The sequence below is a fragment of the Anomaloglossus baeobatrachus genome, chromosome 8 (assembly GCF_048569485.1).
Source record: "Anomaloglossus baeobatrachus isolate aAnoBae1 chromosome 8, aAnoBae1.hap1, whole genome shotgun sequence".
NCBI classification, from domain to species: Eukaryota; Metazoa; Chordata; class Amphibia; order Anura; family Aromobatidae; genus Anomaloglossus; species Anomaloglossus baeobatrachus.
This window is the reverse complement of record NC_134360.1, coordinates 225,734,939-225,762,132: the sequence shown is the minus strand read 5'-3', so window position 1 is coordinate 225,762,132 and position 27,194 is coordinate 225,734,939. Positions and strand designations below refer to the sequence as shown.

At 49.3% G+C, this 27,194-nt stretch overlaps 1 protein-coding gene across 1 annotated transcript in view; it reads left to right on the top strand.

Annotated features, from left to right (window-relative positions):
- The window catches only part of MSH4 (mutS homolog 4), a 115,806-nt gene that overhangs the window by 77,073 nt on the left and 11,539 nt on the right, over nt 1-27,194 (top strand). The window contains exons 12-16 of the mRNA XM_075321120.1: nt 4,192-4,322; nt 10,474-10,577; nt 20,157-20,281; nt 21,805-22,005; nt 22,789-22,907. Coding sequence (XP_075177235.1) covers nt 4,192-4,322; nt 10,474-10,577; nt 20,157-20,281; nt 21,805-22,005; nt 22,789-22,907 — 680 coding nt within the window. The remainder of the gene's footprint in view (nt 1-4,191; nt 4,323-10,473; nt 10,578-20,156; nt 20,282-21,804; nt 22,006-22,788; nt 22,908-27,194) is intronic.

Genomic DNA, 27,194 nt, shown 5'->3' with positions numbered 1-27,194 from the left:
TCCACAGAAGACCGCAGGAGGTGCTGCCGCTAAGGCAGCCTCCTCGTGACTATCTGTCCGCGCCAGCAATGTCCTTAGTCGGTGGCAGGCTCTCCCACTTTGGCGACGCGTGGTTTCAACACGTCTCCGATCAATGGGTGAGGGATATCATCTCCCGCGGCTACAGGATAGAATTCTCTTCCAGCCTGCCAAACAGATTTTTTCTCTCAACTCCCCCCTGCTACAAGGCCGCCGCCTTTTCACAGGCCGTGGCATCCTTGCAGGCCAACGGAGTAATTGTACCGGTTCTTGCCTGGGAACGGTTCAGAGGTTTCTACTCAAATCTCTTCCTAGTCCCCAAAAAGGACGGCTCCTTCCGGCCCATCCTGGATCTCAAGCTTCCCAACAAGCATGTTCAGGTGCGGCACTTTCGCATGGAGTCTCTGCGATCAGTCATTGCTTCCATGACCCAAGGGGATTTCCTGGCATCCATCGCCATCAGAGATGCCTATCTGCATGTGCCAATTGCAGTTTCACACCAGCGTTGGCTACGTTTTGCAATCGGAGAAGATCATTTCCAATTCGGGGCTCTCCCCTTCGGGTTGGCCACGGCCCCTCGGGTATTCACCAAGGTCATGGCAGCAGTGATTGCGGTCCTGCACCTACAGGGGTTGGCAGTGATTCCTTACCTGGACGACCTTCTAGTCAAGGCTTCATCCAGCGCGGACTGTCAGCGGAGTGTCTCGCTCACTCTCGCCACTCTAGCCCAATTCGGGTGGCTTGTCAATCTTCCCAAATCCTCTCTGACTCCGACCCAGAGTCTCACGTACCTAGGAATGCAGTTCGAGACTTTGCCGGCACTTGTGAAGTTGCCCTTAGTCAAACAGCAGTCCCTCCAACTGGCGGTGCGCTCTCTGCTGAGGCCCCGCCGTTATTCCCTCAGGCGTCTGATGCAGGTGCTGGGTCACATGGTGGCGTCAATGGAGGCTGTTCCCTTTGCCCAGTTCCATCTGCGTCCACTGCAGCTGGACATTCTCCGCTGTTGGGACAAGCGGCCTTCCTCCTTACACAGGTTAGTGGCTCTGTCGCCACAGACCAGGAGCTCTCTTCAGTGGTGGCTTCGGCCCCTCTCTCTGTCCCAGGGGCGCTCCTTCCTGGCCCCGTCCTGGGTGATCCTCACCACGGATGCCAGTCTATCCGGCTGGGGAGCGGTATGTCTCCACCACAGAGCGCAGGGCACTTGGACTCCGTCCGAGTCAGCCCTTTCAATCAATGTGCTGGAAACCAGAGCCGTGCTTCTGGCTCTTCTAGCTTTTCGCCACCTGTTGGCGGGCAGGCACATCCGAGTCCAGTCAGACAACGCGACAGCGGTTGCCTACATCAATCACCAAGGCGGGACACGCAGCCGCCTGGCAATGTTGGAGGTACAACGCATCCTTCAATGGGCGGAGGACTCCAAGTCCACCATATCCGCAGTCCACATCCCAGGCGTGGAAAACTGGGAGGCAGATTATCTCAGCCGTCAAACCGTGGACAGTGGTGAGTGGTCCCTGCACCCGGCAGTGTTTCAGTCAATCTGCCGCAAATGGGGCACTCCGGACGTGGACCTAATGGCATCCCGTCACAACAACAAAGTTCCTGTTTACGTGGCTCGCTCCCACGATCCTCAGGCATTCGCCGCGGACGCTCCGGTTCAAGACTGGTTCCAGTTTCGTCTGTCCTACGTGTTTCCCCCTCTAGCTCTCTTGCCCAGAGTCCTGCGCAAGATCAGAATGGAGGGTCGGCGGGTCATCCTCATTGCTCCGGACTGGCCCAGGCGAGCTTGGTACCCAGACCTGCTCCATCTGTCCGTAGAGGCGCCATGGCATCTCCCGGACCGTCCAGACCTTCTCTCACAAGGTCCGTTTTTCCGCCTGAATTCTGCAGCTCTCAAATTGACGGCGTGGCTCTTGAGTCCTGGATCTTGACGGCTTCTGGTATTCCTCCGGAAGTCATCTCCACTATTACTCGGGCCCGTAAGTCTTCCTCCGCCAAGATCTATCACAGGACTTGGAAAACTTTCCTGTCCTGGTGTCGCTCTTCCGGCCATCCTCCTTGGCCATTCTCCTTGCCGACCCTTCTGTCCTTTCTACAGTCCGGTCTGCAGCTAGGACTGTCCCTCAGCTCTCTCAAGGGACAAGTCTCAGCTCTGTCAGTGCTGTTCCAGCGGCGTCTCGCCCGGCTGGCTCAGGTCCGCACCTTCATGCAGGGCGCGTCTCACATCATTCCGCCTTACCGGCAGCCCTTGGATCCCTGGGACCTTAATTTGGTTCTCATGGTTTTGCAGAAACCCCCCTTTGAGCCTCTTAGGGAGGTTTCTTTGTTTCGTCTTTCACAGAAAGTGGCCTTTCTGGTGGCCATAACTTCCCTCAGGAGAGTCTCCTATTTGGCTGCGCTCTCTTCGGAGTCACCTTTTTTGGTTTTCCATCAAGACAAGGTGGTTCTCCGTCCGACTCCGGACTTTCTTCCTAAGGTGGTCTCTCCCTTCCACCTTAACCAGGACATTACTTTACCTTCCTTCTGTCCGGCCCCTGTTCATCGCTTTGAAAAAGCGCTGCATACTCTGGATCTGGTGCGTGCTCTCCGGATCTATCTGTCTCGCACCGCTGCTCTTAGGCAGTGCACCTCTCTTTTTGTGCTAACCACAGGTCGGCGCAAGGGCCTCTCTGCTTCTAAGCCGACCTTAGCCCGTTGGATTAGGTCGACCATTTCGGACGCCTACCAGTGTTCTCAGGTGCCTCCCCCGCCGGGGATCAAGGCACACTCGACCAGAGCTGTCGGTGCCTCTTGGGCTTTCAGGCACCAGGCTACGGCTCAACAAGTCTGTCAGGCTGCCACTTGGTCTAGCCTGCATACCTTTTCAAAGCACTACCAAGTGCATGCTCATGCTTCGGCAGATGCGAGCTTGGGCAGACGCATCCTTCAGGCGGCTGTCGCTTATTTGTGAAGTTAGGTTCTGCCTACTTCTTAGTTTTTTCTGTTTATTTCCCACCCAGGGACAGCTTTGAGACGTCCCATGGTCTGGGTCTCCCATAGGACCGATAAAGAAAAAGAGAATTTTGTTTACTTACCGTAAATTCTTTTTCTTATAGTTCCGTATTGGGAGACCCAGCTCCCTCCCTGTTGCCTGTTGGCAATTTCCTTGTTCCGTGTGTTATCACCGGCTGTTGTCGTGGACAGAGTCTCCGGTTGTTCCGGTTCTTGCTCTGTTTTGCTTGTGGGTGGCTATTCTCCTTCAGCTTTTGCACTAAACTGGCTGAGTCTGCTCATCAGGGGGTGTATAAGCTCAGAGGGAGGAGCTACACTTTTTAAGTGTAGTACTTTGTGTGTCCTCCGGAGGCAGAAGCTAAAACACCCATGGTCTGGGTCTCCCAATACGGAACTATAAGAAAAAGAATTTACGGTAAGTAAACAAAATTCTCTTTTTTTGTGGCAGAAATTTGGGCAAAAACTCAGCTTTGCAGTTCAAAACTCAAATGGCAAAAACAATTGACATGCAATTGTTTTTGCCATTTGAGTTTTGAACTGCAAAGCTGAGTTTTTGCCCAAATTTCTGCCACAAAAAGGCACCTTTTTGAACAGCATAGTGTGCACAAGAAACTCAAATTCCCATAGACTTTGCTTGAAAAGCAGAACACATCCATTTTGGCATTAAACGCTGCAGTTGAAAAAGCAGCAAAAAAAAGCAGGTAAAAAGCAGGTAAAAAGCAACGTGGACACATAGCCTTAGGATTGCTAATTCCAATAAGTTGCGCTAGTTTGTCTCCTTTCCTGGAGAGACAATTTATCACTTCAGTGATAAGAGAATACTCACACACGGTTGTGAATTTATTCAATATTTCCAGGAAGAGTAATAGGGGAGTGACACAAGGCAGAGTTCTGGAAGATGATGCTTCAGCATTGTTATTTTATGGGGAATGACAATGAAGCTTGTGCCGCATTTCTTTTAGACAGCGTTATGCGCCATGTCGTGCTACGTCTGCTGATCGTCTGCCGGTATCCTATGCACACTGTGTGTGCCGATGTCTGTATCAAGCATTTATCGTACATTATATCACTGGGGCCTGTGCTTGTTATCATATCTCCTTGCAATCATTCTCATATGATAGTTGCACGCGTGTGAAGGGCTGTGACTTGTATCTCGCACTGATGTGCGGTTTTATTTATGTGCAGCAATGATATCGCAGCTCTCTGAGAAGTACAGTTTACCGTTCAGGACCAGCTTTAGCACCACTCGAGGATTCTTCATTCAGATGAACATGGAAGGGAATGTGCAGGAATCCATCCCTGCAGAATTCATTAAGGTAAATCCCCCTATTATTAATACATTTATTTGCACTTGGACGATATCCTACAACTGTTTCAAGTTAGTATGTTCGTAGATTTTTTTTATGTGTTTTTTTTTCCGCATGAATAATGCAGGCTATAGCCAGAAAACCATGGATTGATGCATTTTTTAATGTGTTTTGTATCTGTTATTTTGATCTTAATGGGGAAAATTGCAGTAATAACACTGAAATAATTAATATGTTGAGTTGTAAAAAAAAAATGCAGCACAAGTCAAATTATGCTAGGGTAAAAAAAGCACCGTGTGCATGAGATTTTAGAAATTTCATTCATTTTATTGCAACTGTAAAACACGTTTTTTTCCACAAAGAAAAAATCTCCAATATGCTGTGTGTGACAGGTCCTTATTATTTATTACTACAATGGAGATGCACAGTGGATACTCTTGCTGAGATTTCTTGTTCCACTATTGCTATACTACTTAAAGGGGTTGTTCATTTATTTTATTTCATGAGTCATTCATAAAATAGGTCATTAATAGATGGAAGGGGGTGGTCAACGCGACTGATCAGCTGTTGTCACCTCTGGCCGGATGTCTGCACTGTATGAAGAGGAAAAACTGCAGCTTTATATGATGTATTTTGGCAATAATCGGGTATTACAGTTCAGCTCCTACAGAAGAGAAGAGGACCTGATCCGCTGTACCTGGCTGTGGGCAGCACATAATAATTGTACAGAGGCTGGTGGGGGGACGAGTTTCAGACTTGGTCACACATAACATTTTTTTAAAATGTGTAAAAAACACAGCAGTGCAGGATGTCGGACCCCACAAATATCTGATATTGATAATCTTTCCTATGAATAAGTAGTAGATAACTCCTTATAGGTTGGAAGCTAATGATGAGTATTGCTCATGAGAACGGCAGGGAGTTGTAGCCTTCAGCACAAGAGACTGAGTAGGCCCCTTTTATTGTTTCAATAAAATCGGGGCCCATACTTTGTATGTCCATCTATGTATGGACCCCACAGATGTCTGACATATTCCCTAGCCTTTGTGCTTTCTCTGTTATACCCAACAACTGCTTGTGTAGAATTTCCTCCTCCATATTCAACTCCTCCAACAAGCCTATGCATCAAAGTTGATGGCTTTTCACTCTCCCCAGTCTCACAAGCTTGTTGCCTTGTAGTAACCCTCGACTCTGCTTTATCCTTCAAGCCACACATCCAAGCCCTCTTCACCTCTTGCAGACTACAACTCAAAAATATCTCTTGGATCTTTGCTTTCCTTAATCAAGAATCAGCAAAAGCATTAGTACATTCCCTCATCATCTCCCGCCTCGACTACTGCAACCTCCTGCTCTCTGGCCTCCCTTCTAACACTCTTGCACCCCTCCAATCTATGCTAAACTCTGCGGCCCGCTTAATACACCTCTCCCCTTACTATTCATCAGCTTCTCCTCTCTGCCAATCACTTCACTGGCTTCCCATTGCCCAAAGACTGCAGTTCAAAACATTAACCATGACATACAGTACAGACCAAACGTTTGGACACACCTTCTCATTCAAAGAGTTTTCTTTATTTTCAGGACTCTGAAAATTGTAGATTCACATTGAAGGCATCAAAACTATGAATTAACACATGTGGAATGAAATACTTAAAAAAGTGTGAAACAACTGAAAATATGTCTTATATTCTAGGTTCTTCAAAGTAGCCACCTTTTGCTTTGATTACTGCTTTGCACACTCTTGGCATTCTCTTGATGAGCTTCAAGAGGTAGTCACCTGAAATGGTTTTCCAACAGTCTTGAAGGAGTTCTCAGAGACGCTTAGCACTTGTTGGCCCTTTTGCCTTCACTCTGCGGTCCAGCTCACCTCAAACCATCTTGATTGGGTTCAGGTCTGGTGACTGTGGAGACTAGGTCATCTGGTGTAGCACCCCATCATTCTCCTTCTTAGTCAAATAGCCCTTACACAGCCTGGAGGTGTGTTTGGGGTCAATGTCGTGTTGAAAAATAAATGATGGTCCAACTAAACACAAACCGGATGGAATAGCATGCCGCTGCAAGATGCTGTGGTAGCCATGCCGGTTCTGTATGCCTTCAATTTTGAATAAATCCCCAAAAGTGTCACCAGCAAAGCACCCCCACACCATCACACCTCCTCCTCCTCCTCCATGCTTCACAGTGGGAACCAGCCATGTAGAGTCCATCCGTTCACCTTTTCTACAAAGACACGGTGGTTGGATCCAAAGATCTCAAATTTGGACTCATCAGACCAAAGCATAGATTTCCACTGGTCTAATATCCATTCCTTGTGTTCTTTAGCCCAAACAAGTTTCCTTGTGTTCTTTAGCCCAAACAAGTCTCTTTTGCTTGTTGCTTGTCCTCAGCAGTGGTTTCCTAGCAGCTATTTTACTATGAAGGCCTGCTGCACAAAGTCTCCTCTTGACAGTTGTTCTAGAGATGAGAAGGTGTGTCCAAACTTTTGGTCTGTACTGTACAAAGCCATCCACAACCTGTCTCCTCCCTACATCTGTGACCTAGTCTCCCGGTACCTACCTGCACGCAACCTCAGATTCTCACAAGATCTCCTTCTCTACTCCCCTCTTATCTCCTCTTCCCACAATCACATAAAAGATTTCTCCCGTGCCTCCCCCATACTCTGGAACGCTCTAACCCATCATATCAGACTCTCCCCTACCGTGGAAATCTTTAAAAGGAACCTCAAGACCCACCTCTTCTAGCAAGCCTACAACCTACAATAGCCCTCAGACCAGTACACCACTGCACAACCAGCTCTGTCCTCACCTATTGTACCATCACCCATCCCCTGTAGACTGTGAGCCCTCGTGGGCAGGGTCCTCTCTCCTCGTGTAGACTGTGAGCTCTCGTGGTCAGGGTCCTCTCTCCTCCTGTAGACTGTGAGCCCTCGCGGGCAGGGTCTTCTCTCCTCCTGTAGACTGTGAGCCCTCGTGGGCAGGGTCCTCTCTCCTCCTGTAGACTGTGAACCCTTGTGGGCAGGGTCCTCTCTCCTCCTGTAGACTGTGAGCCCTCGTGGGCAGGGTCCTCTCTCCTCCTGTAGACTGTGAGCCCTCGTGGGCAGGGTCCTCTCTCCTCCTGTAGACTGTGAGCCCTTGCGGTGAGGGTCCTCTCTCCTCCTGTAGACTGTGAGCCCTTGCGGGCAGGGTCCTCTCTCCTCCAGTAGACTGTGAGCCCTCGTGGGCAGGGTCCTCTCTCCTCCTGTAGACTGTGAGCCCTCGTGGGCAGGGTCCTCTCTCCTCCTGTAGACTGTGAGCCCTCGTGGGCAGGGTCCTCTCTCCTCCTGTAGACTGTGAGCCCTCGTGGGCAGGGTCCTCTCTCCTCCTGTAGACTGTGAGCCCTTGCGGGCAGGGTCCTCTCTCCTCCTGTAGACTGTGAGCCCTCGAGGGCAGGGTCCTATCTCCTCCTGTAGACTGTGAGCCCTCGTGGGCAGGGTCCTCTCTCCTCCTGTAGACTGTGAGCCCTCGTGGGCAGGGTCCTCTCTCCTCCTGTAGACTGTGAGCCCTCGCGGGCAGGGTCCTCTCTCCTCCTGTAGACTGTGAGCCCTCGCGGGCAGGGTCCTCTCTCCTCCTGTAGACTGTGAGCCCTCGCGGGCAGGGTCCTCTCTCCTCCTGTAGACTGTGAGCCCTCGCGGGCAGGGTCCTCTCTCCTCCTGTAGACTGTGAGCCCTCGTGGGCAGGGTCCTCTCTCCTCCTGTAGACTGTGAGCCCTCGTGGGCAGGGTCCTCTCTCCTCCTGTAGACTGTGAGCCCTCGTGGGCAGGGTCCTCTCTCCTCCTGTAGACTGTGAGCCCTCGTGGGCAGGGTCCTCTCTCCTCCTGTAGACTGTGAGCCCTCGTGGGCAGGGTCCTCTCTCCTCCTGTACCTGTCTGTTTTGTACTGTTAATGATTGTTGTACTAATTTTGATGTATACCCTTTTCACTTGTAAAGCGCCATGGAATAAATGGCGCTATAATAATAAATAATAATAATTTCTAGAGATATACAGATAAATGCCAGTACGTTATAATTAAAATACAAAATAGTAAATAAATCTGTGAAAAATGCACAAACTCATTTTTTTTTCAACACAGAAAAAGGTTTCTGGTGCAATGAATTAACTTTATAAAACTCCGTTCACATGTCTGTTTTAAAATCCTGTTTGTATCACATTGAATGGAGAATTGTGCTTCCCAAGTTGCTGTCTCTCTGGTGATTCCAGTCCTGGCCACTAGATGGTGACAGTGAATGTGATCTCAGATGTTTTGGTAACAAAGTGAGAGACCAAGAAGGAGCCCAAAGACGTCTCTTTTCAAAATCCCGTATCGCTCCTGTATTTTCTCATTTACATTACAGCCACAATTCTCAGTTCTATCGTTACATCCGAGACTCAAAATGCCAGCATCATAATTAGTATAAGCTGAAAAATAAGGAGCGCTGATAGTGTAATACCAACAGATCAGTGAGGTAGATCAGGAAAAATACACTCACCTGAAAAGGTTGTAATAGTCACAACCACTGATAGAGCATAGGATGATGGCGTCTGCTGCAGCCCCACGTGGATGTGCATACAAATCAGAGTGAAGAGGGGGTTAATGCCGCGCATCAGCCAAAATGAAGATGTAGCACGTTGATGTTATAAACGTATTCTTTTATTCCATCAGTCTACGCGTTTCGAGGATATACCTCTTCTTCAGGACCAGTGCATCAACATAGTATCTATAGTATAGTTACTATGTTGATGCACTGGTCCTGAAGAAGAGGTATATCCTCGAAACGCGTAGACTGATGGAATAAAAGAATACGTTTATAACATCAACGTGCTACATCTTCATTTTGGCTGATGCGCGGCATTAACCCCCTCTTCACTCTGATTTGTATGCAGCATCATAATTAGTGTCAGTCATGAGGCCTTCATTTGGGCAACGAATGGCAACCGAAGACCCAGATGAGGAATCAGGGCTGCACTGAGGTCATGAAAACCCCCATGTGCAGAGAAAATGTAAGTTCTTGATCCTTGTCATCTGGAATTCAACTTGGTTCTTCAGAATTGGACCTAATGCCATTATATTCATTCACATTATCCAGAATTGTCTTGTTGGTCACCAGTAACATGCACCAGTGTGCTTGATTTCTCCATGTCTTAGGGGTACTTTGCACGCGCGACATCGCTAGCCGATGCTTGCGATGCCGAGCGCGATAGTATCCGCTCCCGTCGCAGCTGCGATATCTTGTGATAGCTACCGTAGCGAACATTATCGCTACGGCAGCTTCACACACTTACCTGCCCTGCGACGTCGCTCTGGCTGATGACCCGCCTCCTTTCTAAGGGGGCAGTTCGTGCAGCGTCACAGCGACATCACACGGTAGGCAGCCAATAGAAGCGGAGGGGCGGAGAGGAGCGGGACGTAAACATCCCGCCCACCTCCTTCCTTCCGCATTGGCGGTGGAGGCAGGTAAGGAGATGTTCATCGCTCCTCCAGTATCACATACAGCGATGTGTGCTGCCGCAGGAACGAGGAACAACATCGTATCTCGTATTGGTTCGACATTATGAAAATGTCCGACACTGCACACATCACCGATTTACGACGCTTTTGCGATCGTTTATCGGCGCATCTAGGCTTTACACATTGCGACGTCGTTACCGGCGCCGCATGTGCTTCACTTTCGATTTGACCCCGACGATATCACAGTAGCGATGTCGCAACGTGCAAAGTACCCCTTAGGCTTATTAAGGAGGTGATACATTATTATTTCCAAAAACAAATGGAGCCACAGTACTGGACACAGCCAATGGACGTGTGTGGTGTTGCCCTGGAGAGAAATGGCCATTTTTTTGTAAAATTTCACATCCTTATGAACATCCCTAGCAGCGCAGCCGATACCGTGATTTTTTTCATTATCTTTAAATCGTAAAATTTCACATGAGAGATAATGTATGCCCATATTATGTTATGCCCATGGGGTCCCAGAATTTCCATATACATACATGTACCCTTGCAGACAGAGGATGAGAAAAAAAAACCATGGCTGCCCCCTTCTGTTAACTGTGCACCCAAACCAGGGACAAGTATCTGATGTGTATGGAGAGCTGAGGCGTGGATCAACCTCTCTGTTATAATTAACACTTTACTGTCTCTTTATACCAGGTGGCCCGAGTGAAGAACAATGTCAGCTTTACATCGGTGGACCTGATCAAGATGAATGACAGGTGTCAGGAATCTCTCAAAGAAATCTACCACATGTCTTATCTGTACGTTCCTCTCCTGCCAGAGTTTATTTGCAGGCTCTTTTTGGCTGGGACTACACAGTGGCTTTGCCCACAACACCAAATTCACTATGTAGCAAGCCATACAAAATCAGACTTGCTTGGATTTTTAGCCATTTGGTGGTTGCATTACCCTACAGACACAATGCAGCCCCATTTTGTGGTATTGCATTGTGAGGTAGCAGCGACACATAGACCCATCTTTGGCCTCTTAACCTGTACAACAGTTAAATTCGCCTTTTCGCACCATCCATTCCTACAGTATCCATTTACTATGTACTTTCTTCTGGGACCCTCCTTCACCTGTCTAGGGAATGGGGTATCCCATAAACAGTTTTGTCTTATGATGAATGAACAGATGGCTGTGCTACTGTGCAAAAGAAAAATAATCATTGCAGAGTGGTGCAGAGGCACAATGTTTTCAACAACACCAGGATTTTGCATGGAAAAAAAAAATCATATTACAGAAACTATTTAAAGCGTACATATAATTTTATTTAACTTTCTACTTTCCTTCCTGAGAAGTGCAGCAGATCGGTGGGGGTCCGGTGCCTGAGGCCTCCCCTCATCGCTTACAAAGCCGCTCTGCAGCTCCCTGTTCAACAGGCAGGAGCGCTGGGCTCTGGTGTGACCCTGTACACAGAGCATAGTACAGGCTCAATGGAAAGTCTGTGGGGTTGTACACTCCGTGGGGTCCTGAGCAAAGTACTGAAGAGTAGTATTGTTCAGCAATGGGGGTGTCAGTTTTCAGGACCTGGACCACCACCACAAACTGGCAGGACATATTAAGAAAGAAATAGTAAATAAAAGGATAGATTGCACCTTAAAGGGGGTGTCCAGGTTATGAATAACAGATGTATGAGGGTCCGGCATCCCCCACTGATCAGATGATATCTGCTGCCATGGCCGCCGGAGTCACACAGTGTACAGAGCTGATCTGCAGTACTGAAAACGTCTACTGCTCATTCTGGGTCTCTCGGAGGGGGGGGTGACACGCCCCACAGGGGCCTGGGGGCACTCGTTACCGGGCCAGTTCTGTCCTGGGTGGATGTCGCGGCGGCAAGGCCTGGTTCCGTGACCCCATCGGTGTCGTTTTTAAATGGTGGTGGGGATTATTTACAGGGGATGATAGTTTGTGATGCCACCTGTGATACTCAGCCACTTATAGCCGACGCTACAGGATGGAACCACTGGGGCAGATGGTGACGCAGCTGAGTTGGTATCGCTCTCCACAGGTACAGCTGGGCTCCAGGGCTGTTGGGAATAGTAGTCTTTCCAAATGATGGGGAAAGTCTATGGTATTGAGATGTAAAGATGAGGTGCAGGGCCGGAGGTGCAGGCAAATAACTGGGCAACACAGAGATGCAGTCTCAAGATTTTACTCACTGTTGAGAGTTCCAGGTTACCACAATTAGTTTGATGCTACCCTCGAAGTGCTGGGTCCTGTTGTGATGGGCCCCAGCCGATCCCCGGAGAATTCAGTAGCACAACCCGGTACACACTTCTATGTTCCTTCCGTGGTCGTCTTCCTTCGCTGGCCTCTCCTGCCTGCCCCGTGCCTACGCACACAGTGCCCTGAGTTGGTGTCCGTGGACCTTGTTATGGGTGGCTTGTTTGTCCTATCCCTTGGCCCTATATGGTCACCTTCCAGCGGATTCGTGTGCAGTTGTGGCTTTGGTACTTGAAGTATCCTTAGCCTCCGGTTTGCTAGCTGAGCCTTGTAGTTCTCCACTAGTTGAGGGGCCGGCCCCTCCGTCCACTCCGGTATGCCGGCTGTGGATCGAGGCCACAGGTGTATGGCGCACTTCCCGTGGGCTCTAGGACCCTTTCTCTCTTGATCCTGGGTTGAGCTGCTCCAGCTCCAGACCACATGTCTTCACTCCTCCGCTTCTACTTCCTGACTGACTAACGTTCTACAGTCTGCTCCCACTAACTAAACCAGCTCACCAGCAACGATCCGTATCACACGACTCCTATATCAGGCTAGGAACCTGTTGGCCTACCACTGGCTGGACCCGGCTCCTCCAGCCATTGGGGACCTTAGGGAGAGAGTCAACACTATCCTTTGGTTGGAGAGGGGGGTATACCTTAAAAGAAATGCGCTAAAAATATTCTATAAGATTTGGGGGACGTTTTTGGATACTCCGGGGCTTCCCCCTTCAGCACTACTGCAAGATAGTATGGGGGACCAGGTCCTTCTCCTTACAACCTGTAATGATTTATTGGACTAGCGAGGACTTTTGTATCTCTGAAACACAGATGGTGGCCGGGGAAGATGTGGCATATTTCGGTCATGGGTGGTACACCGAAATGAAAACTCTACCTAGTGGCATGTTTTGATGATGGGTGTGCACTGTTCATTTTATGTTATTGTATAATTTAAAGGTTGTTTTCTTTGTCGCTCCATTGGGAGACCCAGACAATTGGGTGTATAGCTTCCGCCTCCGGAGGCCACACAAAGTATTACACCTTAAAAAAGTGTAACCCCTCCCCTCTGCCTATACACCCTCCCGTGCATCACGGGCTCCTCAGTTTATGCTTTGTGTGGAAGGAGGCACACATCCACTCATGCTCCCATTTTAGTCAGCAGCAGCTGCTGATTTTATCGGTTGGAAGAAAAGAGGGCCCCCACAGGGCCCCCGGCATGCTCCCTTCTCACCCCACTAAGTCGGCGGTGCTGTTAAGGTTGAGGTACCCATTGCGGGTACAAAGGCCGGAACCTCATGCCGTTTTCCTTCACCATCCCTTAGAGGCTCTGGGAGAAGTGGGATCCTGTCCGCTCATCCATTCACTGGGACCGGGCTCCCTCCGCAGCCCCTGTGGGAATCTGCCGGACAGGAGACTTTCTATCATCAGGGACAGGGCCCTGCATCTAAAGGTACTCTGGGTCCCCATGGGGACGGTGCATGGAGCGCTTGTTTCACAGACGCTGCAGCTGCTGCTGGTTTTGTGACAACCGGGACTTCCGCGCCGACCGCGCCTGTTTGTCGGCCGCGGTATTAAATTTAGTCCCCGGCTTCATTGCGGCCTAGTACCATAACTCCCGCCCCCGGGCCTGCCAGTCAGGGGTAAGGGCGGGACGGTCGACCTGACGTCGGCAGTGAGGGCTGGAGCATACTTTAGGTTTCCTCCCCCCCCTCACTGATCACTGTGGGGCACCAGATTCCCGCACTTTACTAGTCACCGCTCACGGCTCCCTCCTCCCCTGAGAGCTCCGGCAGCCATTTTTTACAACACATTCTGCCGGTGGAGGATTTCAGGAACGAGCTCTGCAGCTCTGGGAGACCTAAGGCAGGGAATCTGGTGGACACACACCGCTTTGGGCGGTCGGTAAGCCACACCGGTCACCCGGTGCTGGTCCCCCTAGGGTGCCGAAGTATATATATATATATATTTGTATATATTTTCTCTGTTCGGCCGGTTTGTCTTGCTTTTGGCTATATACCCTCAGTGATCACTCTCCTAGGAGACAACAGCATGTCGTCCACAAGGAGCAAGGGCGCTAAGGCAAAGGGTTATTTTGCAACCTGTACCTCTTGTGCGGCTATGTTACCTGCAGGTTCAACCTAGCCTCACTGTGAGCAATGCTCGACCCCTGTTACACTTGCTCAGCCGGAGCCTCAGGCACTAGTGGGACCCTCGGCTCAGGCAGACCCTCCTGCTTCCCCTGTCCAGGCGGCAGGGACAGAGTTTGCAGTTTTTGCTGAGAAACTCTCTGAGTCGCTTTCACAATCCATGGCTCAGTCTATGGACAAATGGTCTGCCAAGCTACTAGAAGCCTTGCAGTCCAGACCGGTCATTACACAGGCCCCGGGCACTGTTGGATCATCGCCTCCAGGCCCCTCTCGGTCTGCGCCGCAGCGTGCTCCCGGGGTGGCCCCTAGGTCTCACGTGGAGGACTCCGGCACGGACCACAGTCCCAGACCGGCTAAGCGGGCTCGCTGGGAATCTTCCCCGACTTCCTCACGCTGCTCGGGGTCTCAGCTTGAGGACTCTCTGGAGGATGAGGCGGACGTCGCAGCTCAGGGCTCTGACCCTGACGTTGCTCTCAATCTTGATACACCTGAAGGGGACGCCATAGTAAATGACCTTATAGCGTCCATCAACCAGGTGCTAGATCTTTCTCCCCCAACTCCACCTATAGAGGAGTCGGCTTCGCAGCAGGAGAAACACCAGTTTAGGTTTCCCAAACGTACAAGGAGTGCGTTTTTTCGATCACTCTAACTTCAGAGATGCTGTCCAGAAGCACAGAGCATTTCCGGACAAGCGCTTTACTAAGCGCCTTAATGACACACGTTACCCCTTCCCCTCTGACGTAGTTAAGGGTTGGGCTCAATGTCCCAAGGTGGATCCTCCAGTCTCTAGACTGGCGGCTAGATCTGTAGTATCAGTTGCAGATGGCTCATCGCTCAAGGATGCCACTGACAGGCAGATAGAGCTCCTGGTGAAATCCATCTATGAAGCCACAGGAGCGTCTTTTGCCCCGGCCTTTGCAGCCGTGTGGGCACTCCAAGCTATCTCAGCTTGTCTGTCTGAGATTAATGCGGTCACACGTACCTCTGCTCCGCAAGTTGCGTCTTTGACTTCTCAGGCGTCGGCTTTTTCGTCCTACACCATGAACGCCGTCCTGGACTCTGCTAGCCGTACAGAGGTAGCATCCGCTAATTCGGTGGCAGTCCGCAGGGCCATGTGGCTACGCGAATGGAAGGCAGACTCTGCTTCCAAGAAGTTCTTAACCGGCTTGCCGTTTTCTGGCGACCGATTGTTTGGCGAACAATTGGATGAAATTATTATGGAATCCAAGGGAAAGGACTCGTCCTTACCCCAGTCCAAACCGAAGAGACCTCAGCAACGGAAAATACAACCGAGGTTTCGGTCCTTTCGGCCCTCAGCCAAGTCCCAATCCTCCTCGTCCAACAGGCCAGAGAAGGGCCAGAGGAACTCTTATGCGTGGCGGTCCAAGTCACGCCCCCAAAAAACCGCCGGAGGCACTGCCTCCAAGGCGGCCTCCTCATGACTTTCGGCCTCCCCGAACCGCATCCTCGGTCGGTGGCAGGCTCTCCCGCTTTTGCGACGCCTGGTGGCCACATGTCCAAGACCGATGGGTGAGAGACATTCTGTCTCACGGTTACAGGATAGAGTTCAGCTCTCGTCCTCCGACTCGTTTCTTCAGAACATCTCCGCCCCCATCTCGGGTCGGCGCACTTTTTCAGGCTGTGGGCGTCCTGAAGTCAGAAGGAGTGGTGATTCCCGTTCCCCCTCAGGAACATGGTCACGGCTTCTACTCTAACTTGTTCGTGGTGCCAAAGAAGGACGGATCATTCCGTCCCGTTCTGGACCTCAAACTGCTCAACAGGCATGTGAGCACCAGAAGGTTTCGGATGGAATCTCTCCGCTCGGTCATCGCTTCGATGTCACAAGGAGACTTCCTAGCATCAATCGACATCAAGGATGCTTATCTCCATGTGCCGATCGCACCCGAGCATCAACACTTCCTGCGTTTCGCCATCGGGGACGAACACCTTCAGTTCGTGGCACTGCCTTTCGGCCTGGCGACAGCCCCACGGGTCTTCACCAAGGTCATGGCATCCGTTGTGGCGGTCCTACACTCTCAGGGCCACTCGGTGATCCCTTACTTAGACGATCTCCTAGTCAGGGCACCCTCCCGGGTGGCGTGTCAACACAGCCTGACCGTCGCTCTGGAGACTCTCCAGCGGTTCGGGTGGATCATTAACTTCCCAAAGTCCAAGTTGACACCGACCCAATCACTGACTTACCTCGGGATGGAGTTTCATACTCTCTCAGCGATAGTCAAGCTACCGCTGGACAAATAGCTTTCGCTGCAGACAGGGGTGCAATCTCTTCTTCGGGGCCAGTCACACCCCTTGAGGCGCCTCATGCACTTCCTGGGGAAGATGGTGGCAGCAATGGAGGCAGTCCCCTTCGCGCAGTTTCATCTGCGCCCACTCCAATGGGACATTCTCCGCAAATGGGACAGGAGGTCGACGTCCCTCGACAGGAACGTCTCTCTTTCCCTTGCAGCCAAAACCTCTCTTCAGTGGTGGCTTCTTCCCACTTCTCTATCGCAGGGAAAATCCTTCCTGCCCCCATCCTGGGCTGTGGTCACGACGGACGCGAGTCTGTCAGGGTGGGGAGCGGTTTTTCTCCACCACAGGGCTCAGGGAACCTGGACTCCGATAGAGTCCTCCCTTCAGATCAATGTTCTGGAGATAAGGGCAGTGTATCTAGCCCTAAAGGCGTTCCATCGGTGGCTGGAGGGCAGGCAGATCCGCATACAGTCGGACAACGCCACGGCGGTCGCGTACATCAACCACCAGGGCGGCACGCGCAGCCGTCAATCCTTCCAGGAAGTCCGGCGGATTCTGCTGTGGGCGGAGGCCACAGCCTCCACCATCTCCGCAGTTCACATCCCGGGCGTAGAAAACTGGGAAGCAGACTTTCTCAGTCGTCAGGGCATGGATGCGGGGGAATGGTCTCTTCACCCAGACGTGTTTCGAGAGATCTGTCGCCGCTGGGGAACGCCGGACGTCGATCTCATGGCGTCACGGCACAACAACAAGGTCCCGGCCTTCATGGCACGGTCTCAAGATCACAGAGCTTTGGCGGCGGACGCGTTAGTTCAGGATTGGTCGCAGTTTCGACTCCCTTATGTGTTTCCTCCTCTGGCGATGTTGCCCAGAGTGTTACGCAAGATCAGATCCGACTGTCGTCGCGCCATTCTCGTCGCTCCAGATTGGCCGAGGCGGTCGTGGTACCCGGATCTGTGGCATCTCACGGTGGGTCAGCCGTGGGCGCTTCCAGACCGCACAGACCTGCTGTCACAAGGCCCGTTTTTCCATCTGAATTCTGCGGCCCTCAACCTGACTGTGTGGCCATTGAGTCCTGGCTCCTAGCGTCGTCGGGTTTATCGCAGGATGTCATTGCCACTATGAGACAGGCCAGGAAACCAACGTCCGCCAAGATCTATTACAGGTCGTGGCGGATCTTCTTGTCCTGGTGCTCTGATAAGGGTTTTACTCCCTGGCCTTTTGCCTTACCCATTTTTCTTTCATTCCTTCAATCCGGAATGGACAAGGGTTTGTCACTCGGCTCTCTCAAGGGACAAGTATCGGCGCTCTCAGTATTTTTTCAAAAGCGCCTGGCAAGGCTTCCGCAGGTCCGCACGTTCCTGCAGGGAGTTTGCCACATAGTTCCACCCTACAAGCGTCCGCTGGAACCCTGGGATCTTAACAGGGTGTTAATGGCTCTTCAAAAACCACCTTTCGAGCCGCTGAGGGATGTTTCTTTATCGCGTCTTTCGCAGAAGGTGGCTTTTCTTGTGGCAATTACCTCACTCCGAAGAGTATCGGAGCTTGCAGCGCTGTCATGCAAATCCCCTTTCCTGGTTTTTCACCAGGATAAGGTGGTTCTGCGTCCTATCCCGGAGTTTCTCCCTAAGGTGGTATCTCCTTTTCATCTCAATCAGGATATCTCCTTACCGTCCTTTTGCCCTCATCCAGTTCACCAGTGTGAAAAGGATTTGCATTCATTAGATCTAGTGAGAGCACTCTGGCTCTACGTGTCTCGCACGGCGCCCCTGCGCCGTTCAGATGCGCTCTTTGTCCTGGTCGCTGGCCAGCGTAAGGGTTCGCAGGCTTCCAAATCAACTTTGGCTCGGTGGATCAAGGAACCGATTCTTGAAGCCTACCGTTCTTCGGGGCTTCCTCTTCCTTCGGGGCTGAAAGCCCATTCTACCAGAGCCGTGGGTGCGTCCTGGGCATTGCGACACCGGGCTACGGCTCAGCAGGTGTGTCAGGCAGCTACCTGGTCTAGTCTGCACACCTTCACTAAACACTATCAGGTGCATACCTATGCTTCGGCAGATGCCAGTCTAGGTAGTCGAGTCCTTCAGGCGGCGGTTGCCCACCTGTAGGAAGGGGTCGTTTTTCGGCTCTCTGTTATTGAGGTATTCTTTTACCCACCCAGGGACTGCTTTTGGACGTCCCAATTGTCTGGGTCTCCCAATGGAGCGACAAAGAAGAAGGGAATTTTGTTTACTTACCGTAAATTCCTTTTCTTCTAGCTCCTATTGGGAGACCCAGCACCCGCCCCTTTTTCCTTCGGGCTGTTTGTTCTTTCGTGTACACATGTTGTTCATGTTGAATTGTTCCTTTGGTTCATGGTTTTCAGTTCTCCGAACATCCTTCGGATTGAATTTACCTTAGACCAATTTATAAGTTTCCTCCTTCCTGCTTTTGCACCAAAACTGAGGAGCCCGTGGTCCACGGGAGGGTGTATAGGCAGAGGGGAGGGGTTACACTTTTTTAAGGTGTAATACTTTGTGTGGCCTCCGGAGGCAGAAGCTATACACCCAATTGTCTGGGTCTCCCAATAGGAGCTAGAAGAAAAGGAATTTACGGTAAGTAAACAAAATTCCCTTCTTTGTGATTTAAGATGGTTTTAATCTTCCCTTCGTATTGTTCTTAACCTGTTATATGTAATATGTGTTTTATTGGTTAATAAAAATGAACCTGATTAAAAAAAGGAAACGTTCACTCCTCAGTGTGAGGCGCTATGCAATTCTAGCTGTGTACTCCATGTGCCTTCAGCGGCCATGTTATCTGATCAGTGAAGGTGCCTGACCCTCACACATCTGATATATAAAGATAGACCATCACTATAAGAGTCCTGTATAATTCTTTTAATATAAAATTTTCCATGTTTTGTCCCAGTTTTGACTTACAAACATTGATGTTATATCCTCTATTTCTTGATTATTGACCCTTAGCATTCGCGTCATTTTTGGTGTCTAAGGCGGGCTTTACACGTTGCGACATCGCTACCGATATATCGTCGGGGTCACGTAGTTAGTGACGCACATCCAGAGCCGGTAGCGACATCGCAATGTGTAAATCCTAGGTGTGATGATGAACGAGCACAAAAGTGACAAAAATCGCTGATTTGTGTCACGTCGTTCATTTTCATAATGTCGCTCCTGCCGCAGATACGATGTTGTTTGTTAGTCCTGCAGGTCCACACATCGCTGTGTTTGAAGCCGCAGGAACGACAAACATCTCCTTACCTGCGTCCACCGGCTATGCGGAAGGAAGGAGGTGGGCGGGATTTTATGTCCCGCTCATCTCCGCCCCTCTGCTTCTATTGGCCGGCCGTTTAGTGACGTCCCTTGAAGAAGGGATTGTTCCGCGGTCACAGCTACGTCGCCGACCAGGTATGTGCGTGTGAAGCTGTCATAGCGATTATGTTCGCTACGGTAGCAAACACCAGATATCGCACACACGACGGGGGCGGGTGCTATCGCGCTGGACATCGCTAGCCGATGCTAGCGATGTCGCAGTGTGTAAAGCACCCCTAAGTTTTAAAGACACAATCATTTCAGTTGTTAGCTGCGTATGCAGTCTGCACAATGACATCTTGATTCCAGGGTATCACTATTATCAATCAGCCACCAAGCTGCCGATTGTAGTCGTGGAGGGATTAATAGTACGCATGATCCTCTCTATGTCGTGAATGATCTGAGTAATTTCTCATCTTCTGTCTTTTCAGCATCGTGTGTAAACTGCTTACAGAGATCTATGAACACATCCACTGCCTCTACAAGTTGTCAGACACAGTCTCCATGCTGGACATGCTGCTCTCCTTTGCCAATATTTGTACATTTTCTGAATACGGTAAGAATCAAACTTTATCCTCAATTGGTAAATTAAAGGGATTTCTGAGTTACTGTAAACTTTTAGTCAGCAGTGTTCCCAATTTGGTTCAACGAACTTTTGCAATTTGTTGTGCCAGATTAAGATCAATGGTACTGATTTGCAATTCTCTGGTGGGTCACAAGTAACAAACAACGTCTGTAACAAACACTGTCAGTAACAAACGGCATTAGTAACAAACACCATCTGTAACAAGCGCCGTCAGTAACAAACGCCATTAGTAACAAACACCATCTGTAACAAACGCCGTCAGTAACAAACGCCGTCAGTAACAAACGCCGTCAGTAACAAACGCCGTCAGTAACAAACGCCTTCTGTAACAAACACTGTCAGTAACAAACACCATCTGTAACGTGCTGTCAGTAACAAACATAATCTGTAACAAACGCTGTCAGTAACAAACAACGTCTGTAACAAACACCATCTGTAACAAACGCAATCTGTAACAAACGCCGTCTGTAACAGACCCTGTCAGTAACAAACACCATCTGTAACAAATGCTCCCAGTAACAAACATAATCTGTAACAAACGCTGTCAGTAACAAACAACGTCTGTAACAAACACCATCTGTAAAAAACGCTATCTGTAACAAACGCCGTCTCTAACAGGCGCTGTCAGTAACAAACACCATCTGTAACAAACACCATCTCTAACAGGCGCTGTCAGTAACAAACACCATCTGTAACAAACACCATCTGTAACAAACACCATCTGTAACAAACGCCATCTGTAACAAACGCCATCTGTAACAAACGCCGTCAGTAACAAACGCCATCTGTAACAAACGCCATCTGTAACAAACACCATCTGTAACAAGCGCTGTCAGTAACAAACGCCGTCAGTAACAAACACTATCTGTAACAGGTACTGTCAGTAACAAACACCATCTGTAACAAATGCCATCAGTAACAAACGCCGTCAGTAACAAACGCCATCTGTAACAAACGCCATCTGTAACAAACACCATCTGTAACAAGCGCTGTCAGTAACAAACGCCGTCAGTAACAAACACTATCTGTAACAGGTACTGTCAGTAACAAACACCATCTGTAACAAATGCCATCAGTAACAAACGCCGTCAGTAACAAACGCCGTCAGTAACAAACGCCGTCAGTAACAAACGCCGTCAGTAACAAACGCCATCTGTAACAAACGCCATCTGTAACAAACGCCATCTGTAACAAACGCCGTCTGTAACAAGCGCTGTCAGTAACAAACGCCGTCAGTAACAAACGCCGTGAGTAACAAACGCCATCAGTAACAAACGCCATCTGTAACAAACGCCATCTGTAACAAACGCCATCTGTAACAAGCGCTGTCAGTAACAAACGCCGTCAGTAACAAACGCCGTCAGTAACAAACGCCATCTGTAACAAACGCCATCTGTAACAAACGCCATATGTAACAAACGCCGTCAGTTACAAACGCCGTCAGTAACAAACGCCATATGTAACGCTGACTTTTCGCTTTCTCTTCCCTGCAGTTCGTCCAGAATTCACAGATACAACAGCTATGAAGCAGGGCTGGCACCCAATCTTAGAAAAGATTGCTCTGGGGAAACCAGTATCTAATGACACTTTTATAAGTGAAGGGAATAATTTCATCATCCTCACTGGACCAAATATGAGTGGAAAATCAACTTACTTAAAACAGATTGCACTGTGTCAGATAATGGCACAAATAGGTGCGGACATTTGTCAGTGCCTGTATCGGCAGCTTTACTTGTATAGGAGTCGACCACAAGGTCACATGAGCATTTATTAATGGCGGTGTGTAACTGTATATATGTATGACCCAGGCAAATACAATGAGCGTCACAATTTGTGCATCACTACAACTAGTACTGAATACCAGGGATGCTGCAACTGATGTACAAAGTCCCCATACACCGTCTAAAGTCAGCCGATCCCTCCGATATTGGCGGGAGTGTCCAACAGTATAATGTGTATGGGGCCCTTTCAACTCTCCCTAAACAGATTATGTCATGGGGGGAGATAAGGTTTCTTTTATTTTCTCTGGAGATAACTTGGTCTTCCTCCAGACTTTTTTCTTATTTCCAAGAGGAGGACTGAAGACTGGAGGAGGAGGGCAGAAGAGTCTGAAGGAAAAGGGAGGACAGAGGAGTCTGAAGGGAGGAGGAGAACAGAGGAGTCTGGAGGAGGAGGATGATATTCTCACAATCAGTGCTTTCACCTAGCAGTAGCCCAAGATCTAATTTATTATCACATGTCCTTCTTATTTTGATATCTTATTAGTTTTCTTTACTCTTGCAATTTGAGGCTTTGTGAGCGGATCACAGTCTCGGTGAGGAATGCGTCTTGCTGAGAGCAGGAATGTGCGATAATAATCAGCTCAGTGCAGTGTTAGTAAGAAGTTAGAACAAAACCTGGCGTCCCAGATAATTAGTAGTCGATGTAGCTGCACAATGCAATGTTGCCATAGACTTCAGGCGCTTTATCTTTTGCAGGCTCATTCGTCCCAGCAGAATACTGCTCCTACAGAATCGCCGAGCAGATATTTACCCGGATCGGAATGGACGATGATATTGAAACGAATGCCTCTACTTTCATGAAGGAAATGAAGGAGGTATTAGAAAAAAATAAATAGAAAGAAAGTGATGGGCAACAAACAAAAGTGTACAAGTGTTTACAGTGTACAACCAACCATAAAACACAGAATAGTATGGTGCTCTGAAGAGTACAAATCTATCCAAAAATATAGTACAAAGATCAATCATGTGCAAACCCCAACAAAGAAGCAACATACCACATCAAAAATCCAAATACAGGATATATATCATGTCATAGTGAAGAAACTTATTTATCCACAGTAGAGGAGTAAAGTACTAATAAGTGACTGATGGGCTGCTGTGTATCTACATATATACCCATCAATCACCGGTGATGGGCGCGGTAACGCTTCCATCATGAGTACAGTCCACTGTATTCTTTATTACACTGCATTAGATAAACGGCTCAATATTTTTTTATGCCATTTAAGCTAAAAGTATAAAGAACCTGTCTCTTCAATATGTAGCGCCCCTGAAGTCATCAGGAGCTACAAGGAACTGCATCCTGTCAAAGATGCAGGGTCTACCCCCAGGGACTCGGAAGACCAGTCCCGGTAACACCAAAACACATAAATAATCCCTGTTTTATCTTTCCCAAGGACTGGTGACAGACTAGAGTTGGACCCAATGGATGGCCACCTAGGGGTGGAGCTGATCCAGTCCACTAGACAACCAGTGAGGAGGGGTCAGACAGTCAGTAAGTGAAAGTGCAAGGAGACGGACGTAATCGTTCTGACAGGAGATTGTAACGGTGACCTGAGGGCCCAGGCGTGTGGTTGCCGAAGGAGTACAGTGGAGTACTCTCGGAACCATAGCACCGACGGGGTACAGAGCCCTAGGTCAGGAAAACGCTCCAGGCAAACCTGATAAAATCTGCACAGTGATGGGGACAATCCAGGACCTCAGTGACCGTAAAGTCTGGGGGCATCAGCAGTGACGGGAGAACCTGGGACCGGAACAGAGAACTGACCCAACAGGGTTCACACTGCCGCCGTACAGACTAAAGACTGAGAGACTACCAGGAGGGGACCCCCCCAGACACTCCAAGTCACGAGGACCCACCAACTAGAGAAAGGTGCAGGGGAAAGAAGCCACCAGGTCACCAAACTGGCACTGGGACTGAGGGGACCAGCGGTCAGGGCCAGCCTTTTTCGGGTCGCAAACCATAACAACGCTGTGAGTAAAGAACCCAGTTACACTGCAATCCCTTGTGGCCTACCTTCTTTCCGCGCCTAACTCCATCACCTACCCCCCGGGACCCGGCCTTACTTGCGGAGGGCCCAACATCCAGGCTGCCATTAACATCAGCCCCAGCGGTAAGAGACTGTGCATTGGCGGCTTCATCTACCTAGCCGCAACCTGCAAGTGGCTTCATGACAAAACCTTTATTACTATTCCCCTGTATATAACCCCTTTCAAGCGACCCCCAGGGTCACGGAATCAGGCAATGGCCACCCAGTGAACTATCCCCAGAAATATACAGCCCAGGACCGAGTACCCCATAGCCCTGGGGTGAGTCAAATGCATAAAAAGGGGAGCACAATCCAAAGCGAGATCTGGATCTGTGGCTATACAATGACGCGTCTCACAAAGGCAATTCTAAGTATTTGTGCAACCAAAACATTAGTGCAAGTTGCCTGAGACTTTATCTTATGCGGCTATTTTAGAGCTGCAATTTTGCTGTGAAAAAAAAAAAAAAAAAAAAAAAAAAAACCACACTCGCCGGTAACTTACATTGAAGTTTTAGCGAGTGCAACTTGCGACCAGTGAAAGAATGGCTGGGGCAAGACAGAGGCAAGAGACATTATTGATATTGCAGTGTTGCATCGCGACATCGCATCTAATGGTTTCCTATGGTGTCACAAATGTTTCCAAATGTGTTGGATTTTCTGTCACTGGTTGCAAGTCACATGCAACTAATTTTGCAAAGACTTGAATGTGAGTGAAAAATCACAGCTCTGAAATAGTTGCACAAAAGAAAGTTGCAGACAATTTGCACACATTTTTTTGGTTTCTTGTGGGGTGACACGTTACACTGTAGCCCCAGACACGAGTGAACACATTTGGAAACATTTGTGATTCCAGTAACTTGCAAATGGCCATAGGATCACATCTGTAAAGCGCTGTAGAATTAATAGCACTATGTAAGGCCCCCTTCACACGCACGTGCCTCCAGTACGTGCTAGGTGCGTTCCCGCATGTACAGGAGACACGGGCACACGTATACCCATTAAAATCAATGGGTCTATGTGCACGCACGTGTTCAGCCATTAGCCCGTGCCTCCGTGTGGATCAGAAGTGAGCCCGTGTGCTCCATACGGAGGCATGTCCGTTTTTCTCTGGCAGCACGGGTGTCACGCGGCCTGCACACATACCACATGGATGTAGTGTGGATGCGGTCCCACGTGACACGCGCCGGAGAAACACACGTGTCATTGTAAAAATAAAAAAACACATACCTCCACAAGCCCTGCAGTCTCTGCCGCGGCTGTCACCTGCATCCGACCCCCAGTGAATTAGAACAACGCATCTTCTTCACTGGGGGCCGGAAGCAGCGTCAGCGGGGCGTGGCCTGTGCCGGACACTGTCATTCAGCACCGCAAACAGCTCCGGAAGAATCAGGTAAGGCGGGACTTTACGTTCTCCGTGTGTTATTACATATAACACACGGAGAACACGCATGTGCCACAAACACGGCACACGGGGAGCAAACCACCCCTTTAATATGTCCGTGAAGAAACGGTTCGTTTTTTTCACGTGCGTGTGAAGGGGGCCTAAGTGAGTAATGTAAATAGGAAATGATTGGATGTGATGATGCAATGTGACACTGCTATCTCCGCATGTAGCCCCAGCATAAATGACAGCAGCTAAAGAGTGTAATGAGCTTGTGTCCATTGCATCCATATGTACCCGCGGCTATATTCTGATGTGGCAGATTTATTGCACAAATCTTCTACTGTCCTAGTCATCTGAATGGGGCCAGCAGCTGCCAAAACCACCCCCTTCAGATGAATGGACAAATTCTGTATCAAATCTCCCCGGTCTCAATAACTAGTCAAAAGGAACAAAGCTCAGAGATACTGTATATAAAGCAGACAACCCCTTTAAGTGGGACCTGACAATGAGAGTTTTCTTTTAAATATACAGTCATAGCCAAAAGTTTTGAGAATGCTACAAATATTAATTTTTACAAAGTCTACTGCTTAAGTTTTTCCAATGGCAATTTGCATATACTCCAGAATGTCATAAAGAGTGATCAGCTTAACAGCAATTACTTGCAAAGTCAATATTGGCTAAGAAAATGAACTTCAACCCCCAAAACACATTTCAACATCATTGCATTCCTGCCTTAAAAGGAGCAGCTAACATTGTTTTAGTGATTGTTCCATTAACACAGGTGTGGGTGTTGATGAGGACAGGGCTGGCGATCAGTCATGATTAAGTAAGAATGACACCACTGGACACTTTAAAAGGAGGCTGGTGCTTGGTATCATTGTTTCTCTTCAGTTAACCATGGTTATCTCTAAAGAAACACGTGCAGCCATCATTGCTCTGCACAAAAATGGCCTAAGAGGGAAGAGTATCGCAGCTACAAAGATTGCACCTCAGTCAACAATCTATCGCATCATGAAGAACTTCAAGGAGAGAGCTTCCATTGTTGCCAAAAAGGCTCCAGGGCGCCCAAGAAGGACCAGCAAACGCCAGGACAGTATCTTAAAACTGTTTCAGCTGCTGGATCGGACTACCAGCAGTGCCGAGCTAGCTCAGCAATGGCAGCAGGCTGGTGTGAGTGCTTCTGCACGCACTGTGAGGCGGAGACTGCTTGAGCAAGGCCTGGTTTCAAGGAGGGCAGCAAAGAAGCCACTTCTCTCCAGAAAAAACATCAGGGACCGACTGATATTCTGCAAAAGGTACAGGGAGTGGACTGCTGAGGACTGGGGTAAAGTCATTTTCTCAGATGAATCCCCTTTTCGATTGTTTGGGACATCTGGAAAACAGCTTATTAGGAGAAGAAGAGGTGAGCGCTACCACCAGTCTTGTCTCATGCCAACTGTTAAGCATCCTGAAACCATTCATGTGTGGGGTTGCTTCTCAGCCAAGGAATTGGCTCACTCACAGTCTTGCCTAAAAACACAGCCATGAATAAAGAATGGTACCAGAATGTCCTCCAAGAGCAACTTCTCCCAACTGTCCAAGAGCAGTTTGGCGCCCAACAATGCCTTCTCCAGCATGATGGAGCACCTTGCCATAAAGCAAAGGTGATCACTAAATGGCTCATGGAACAAAACAGAGATTTTGGGTCC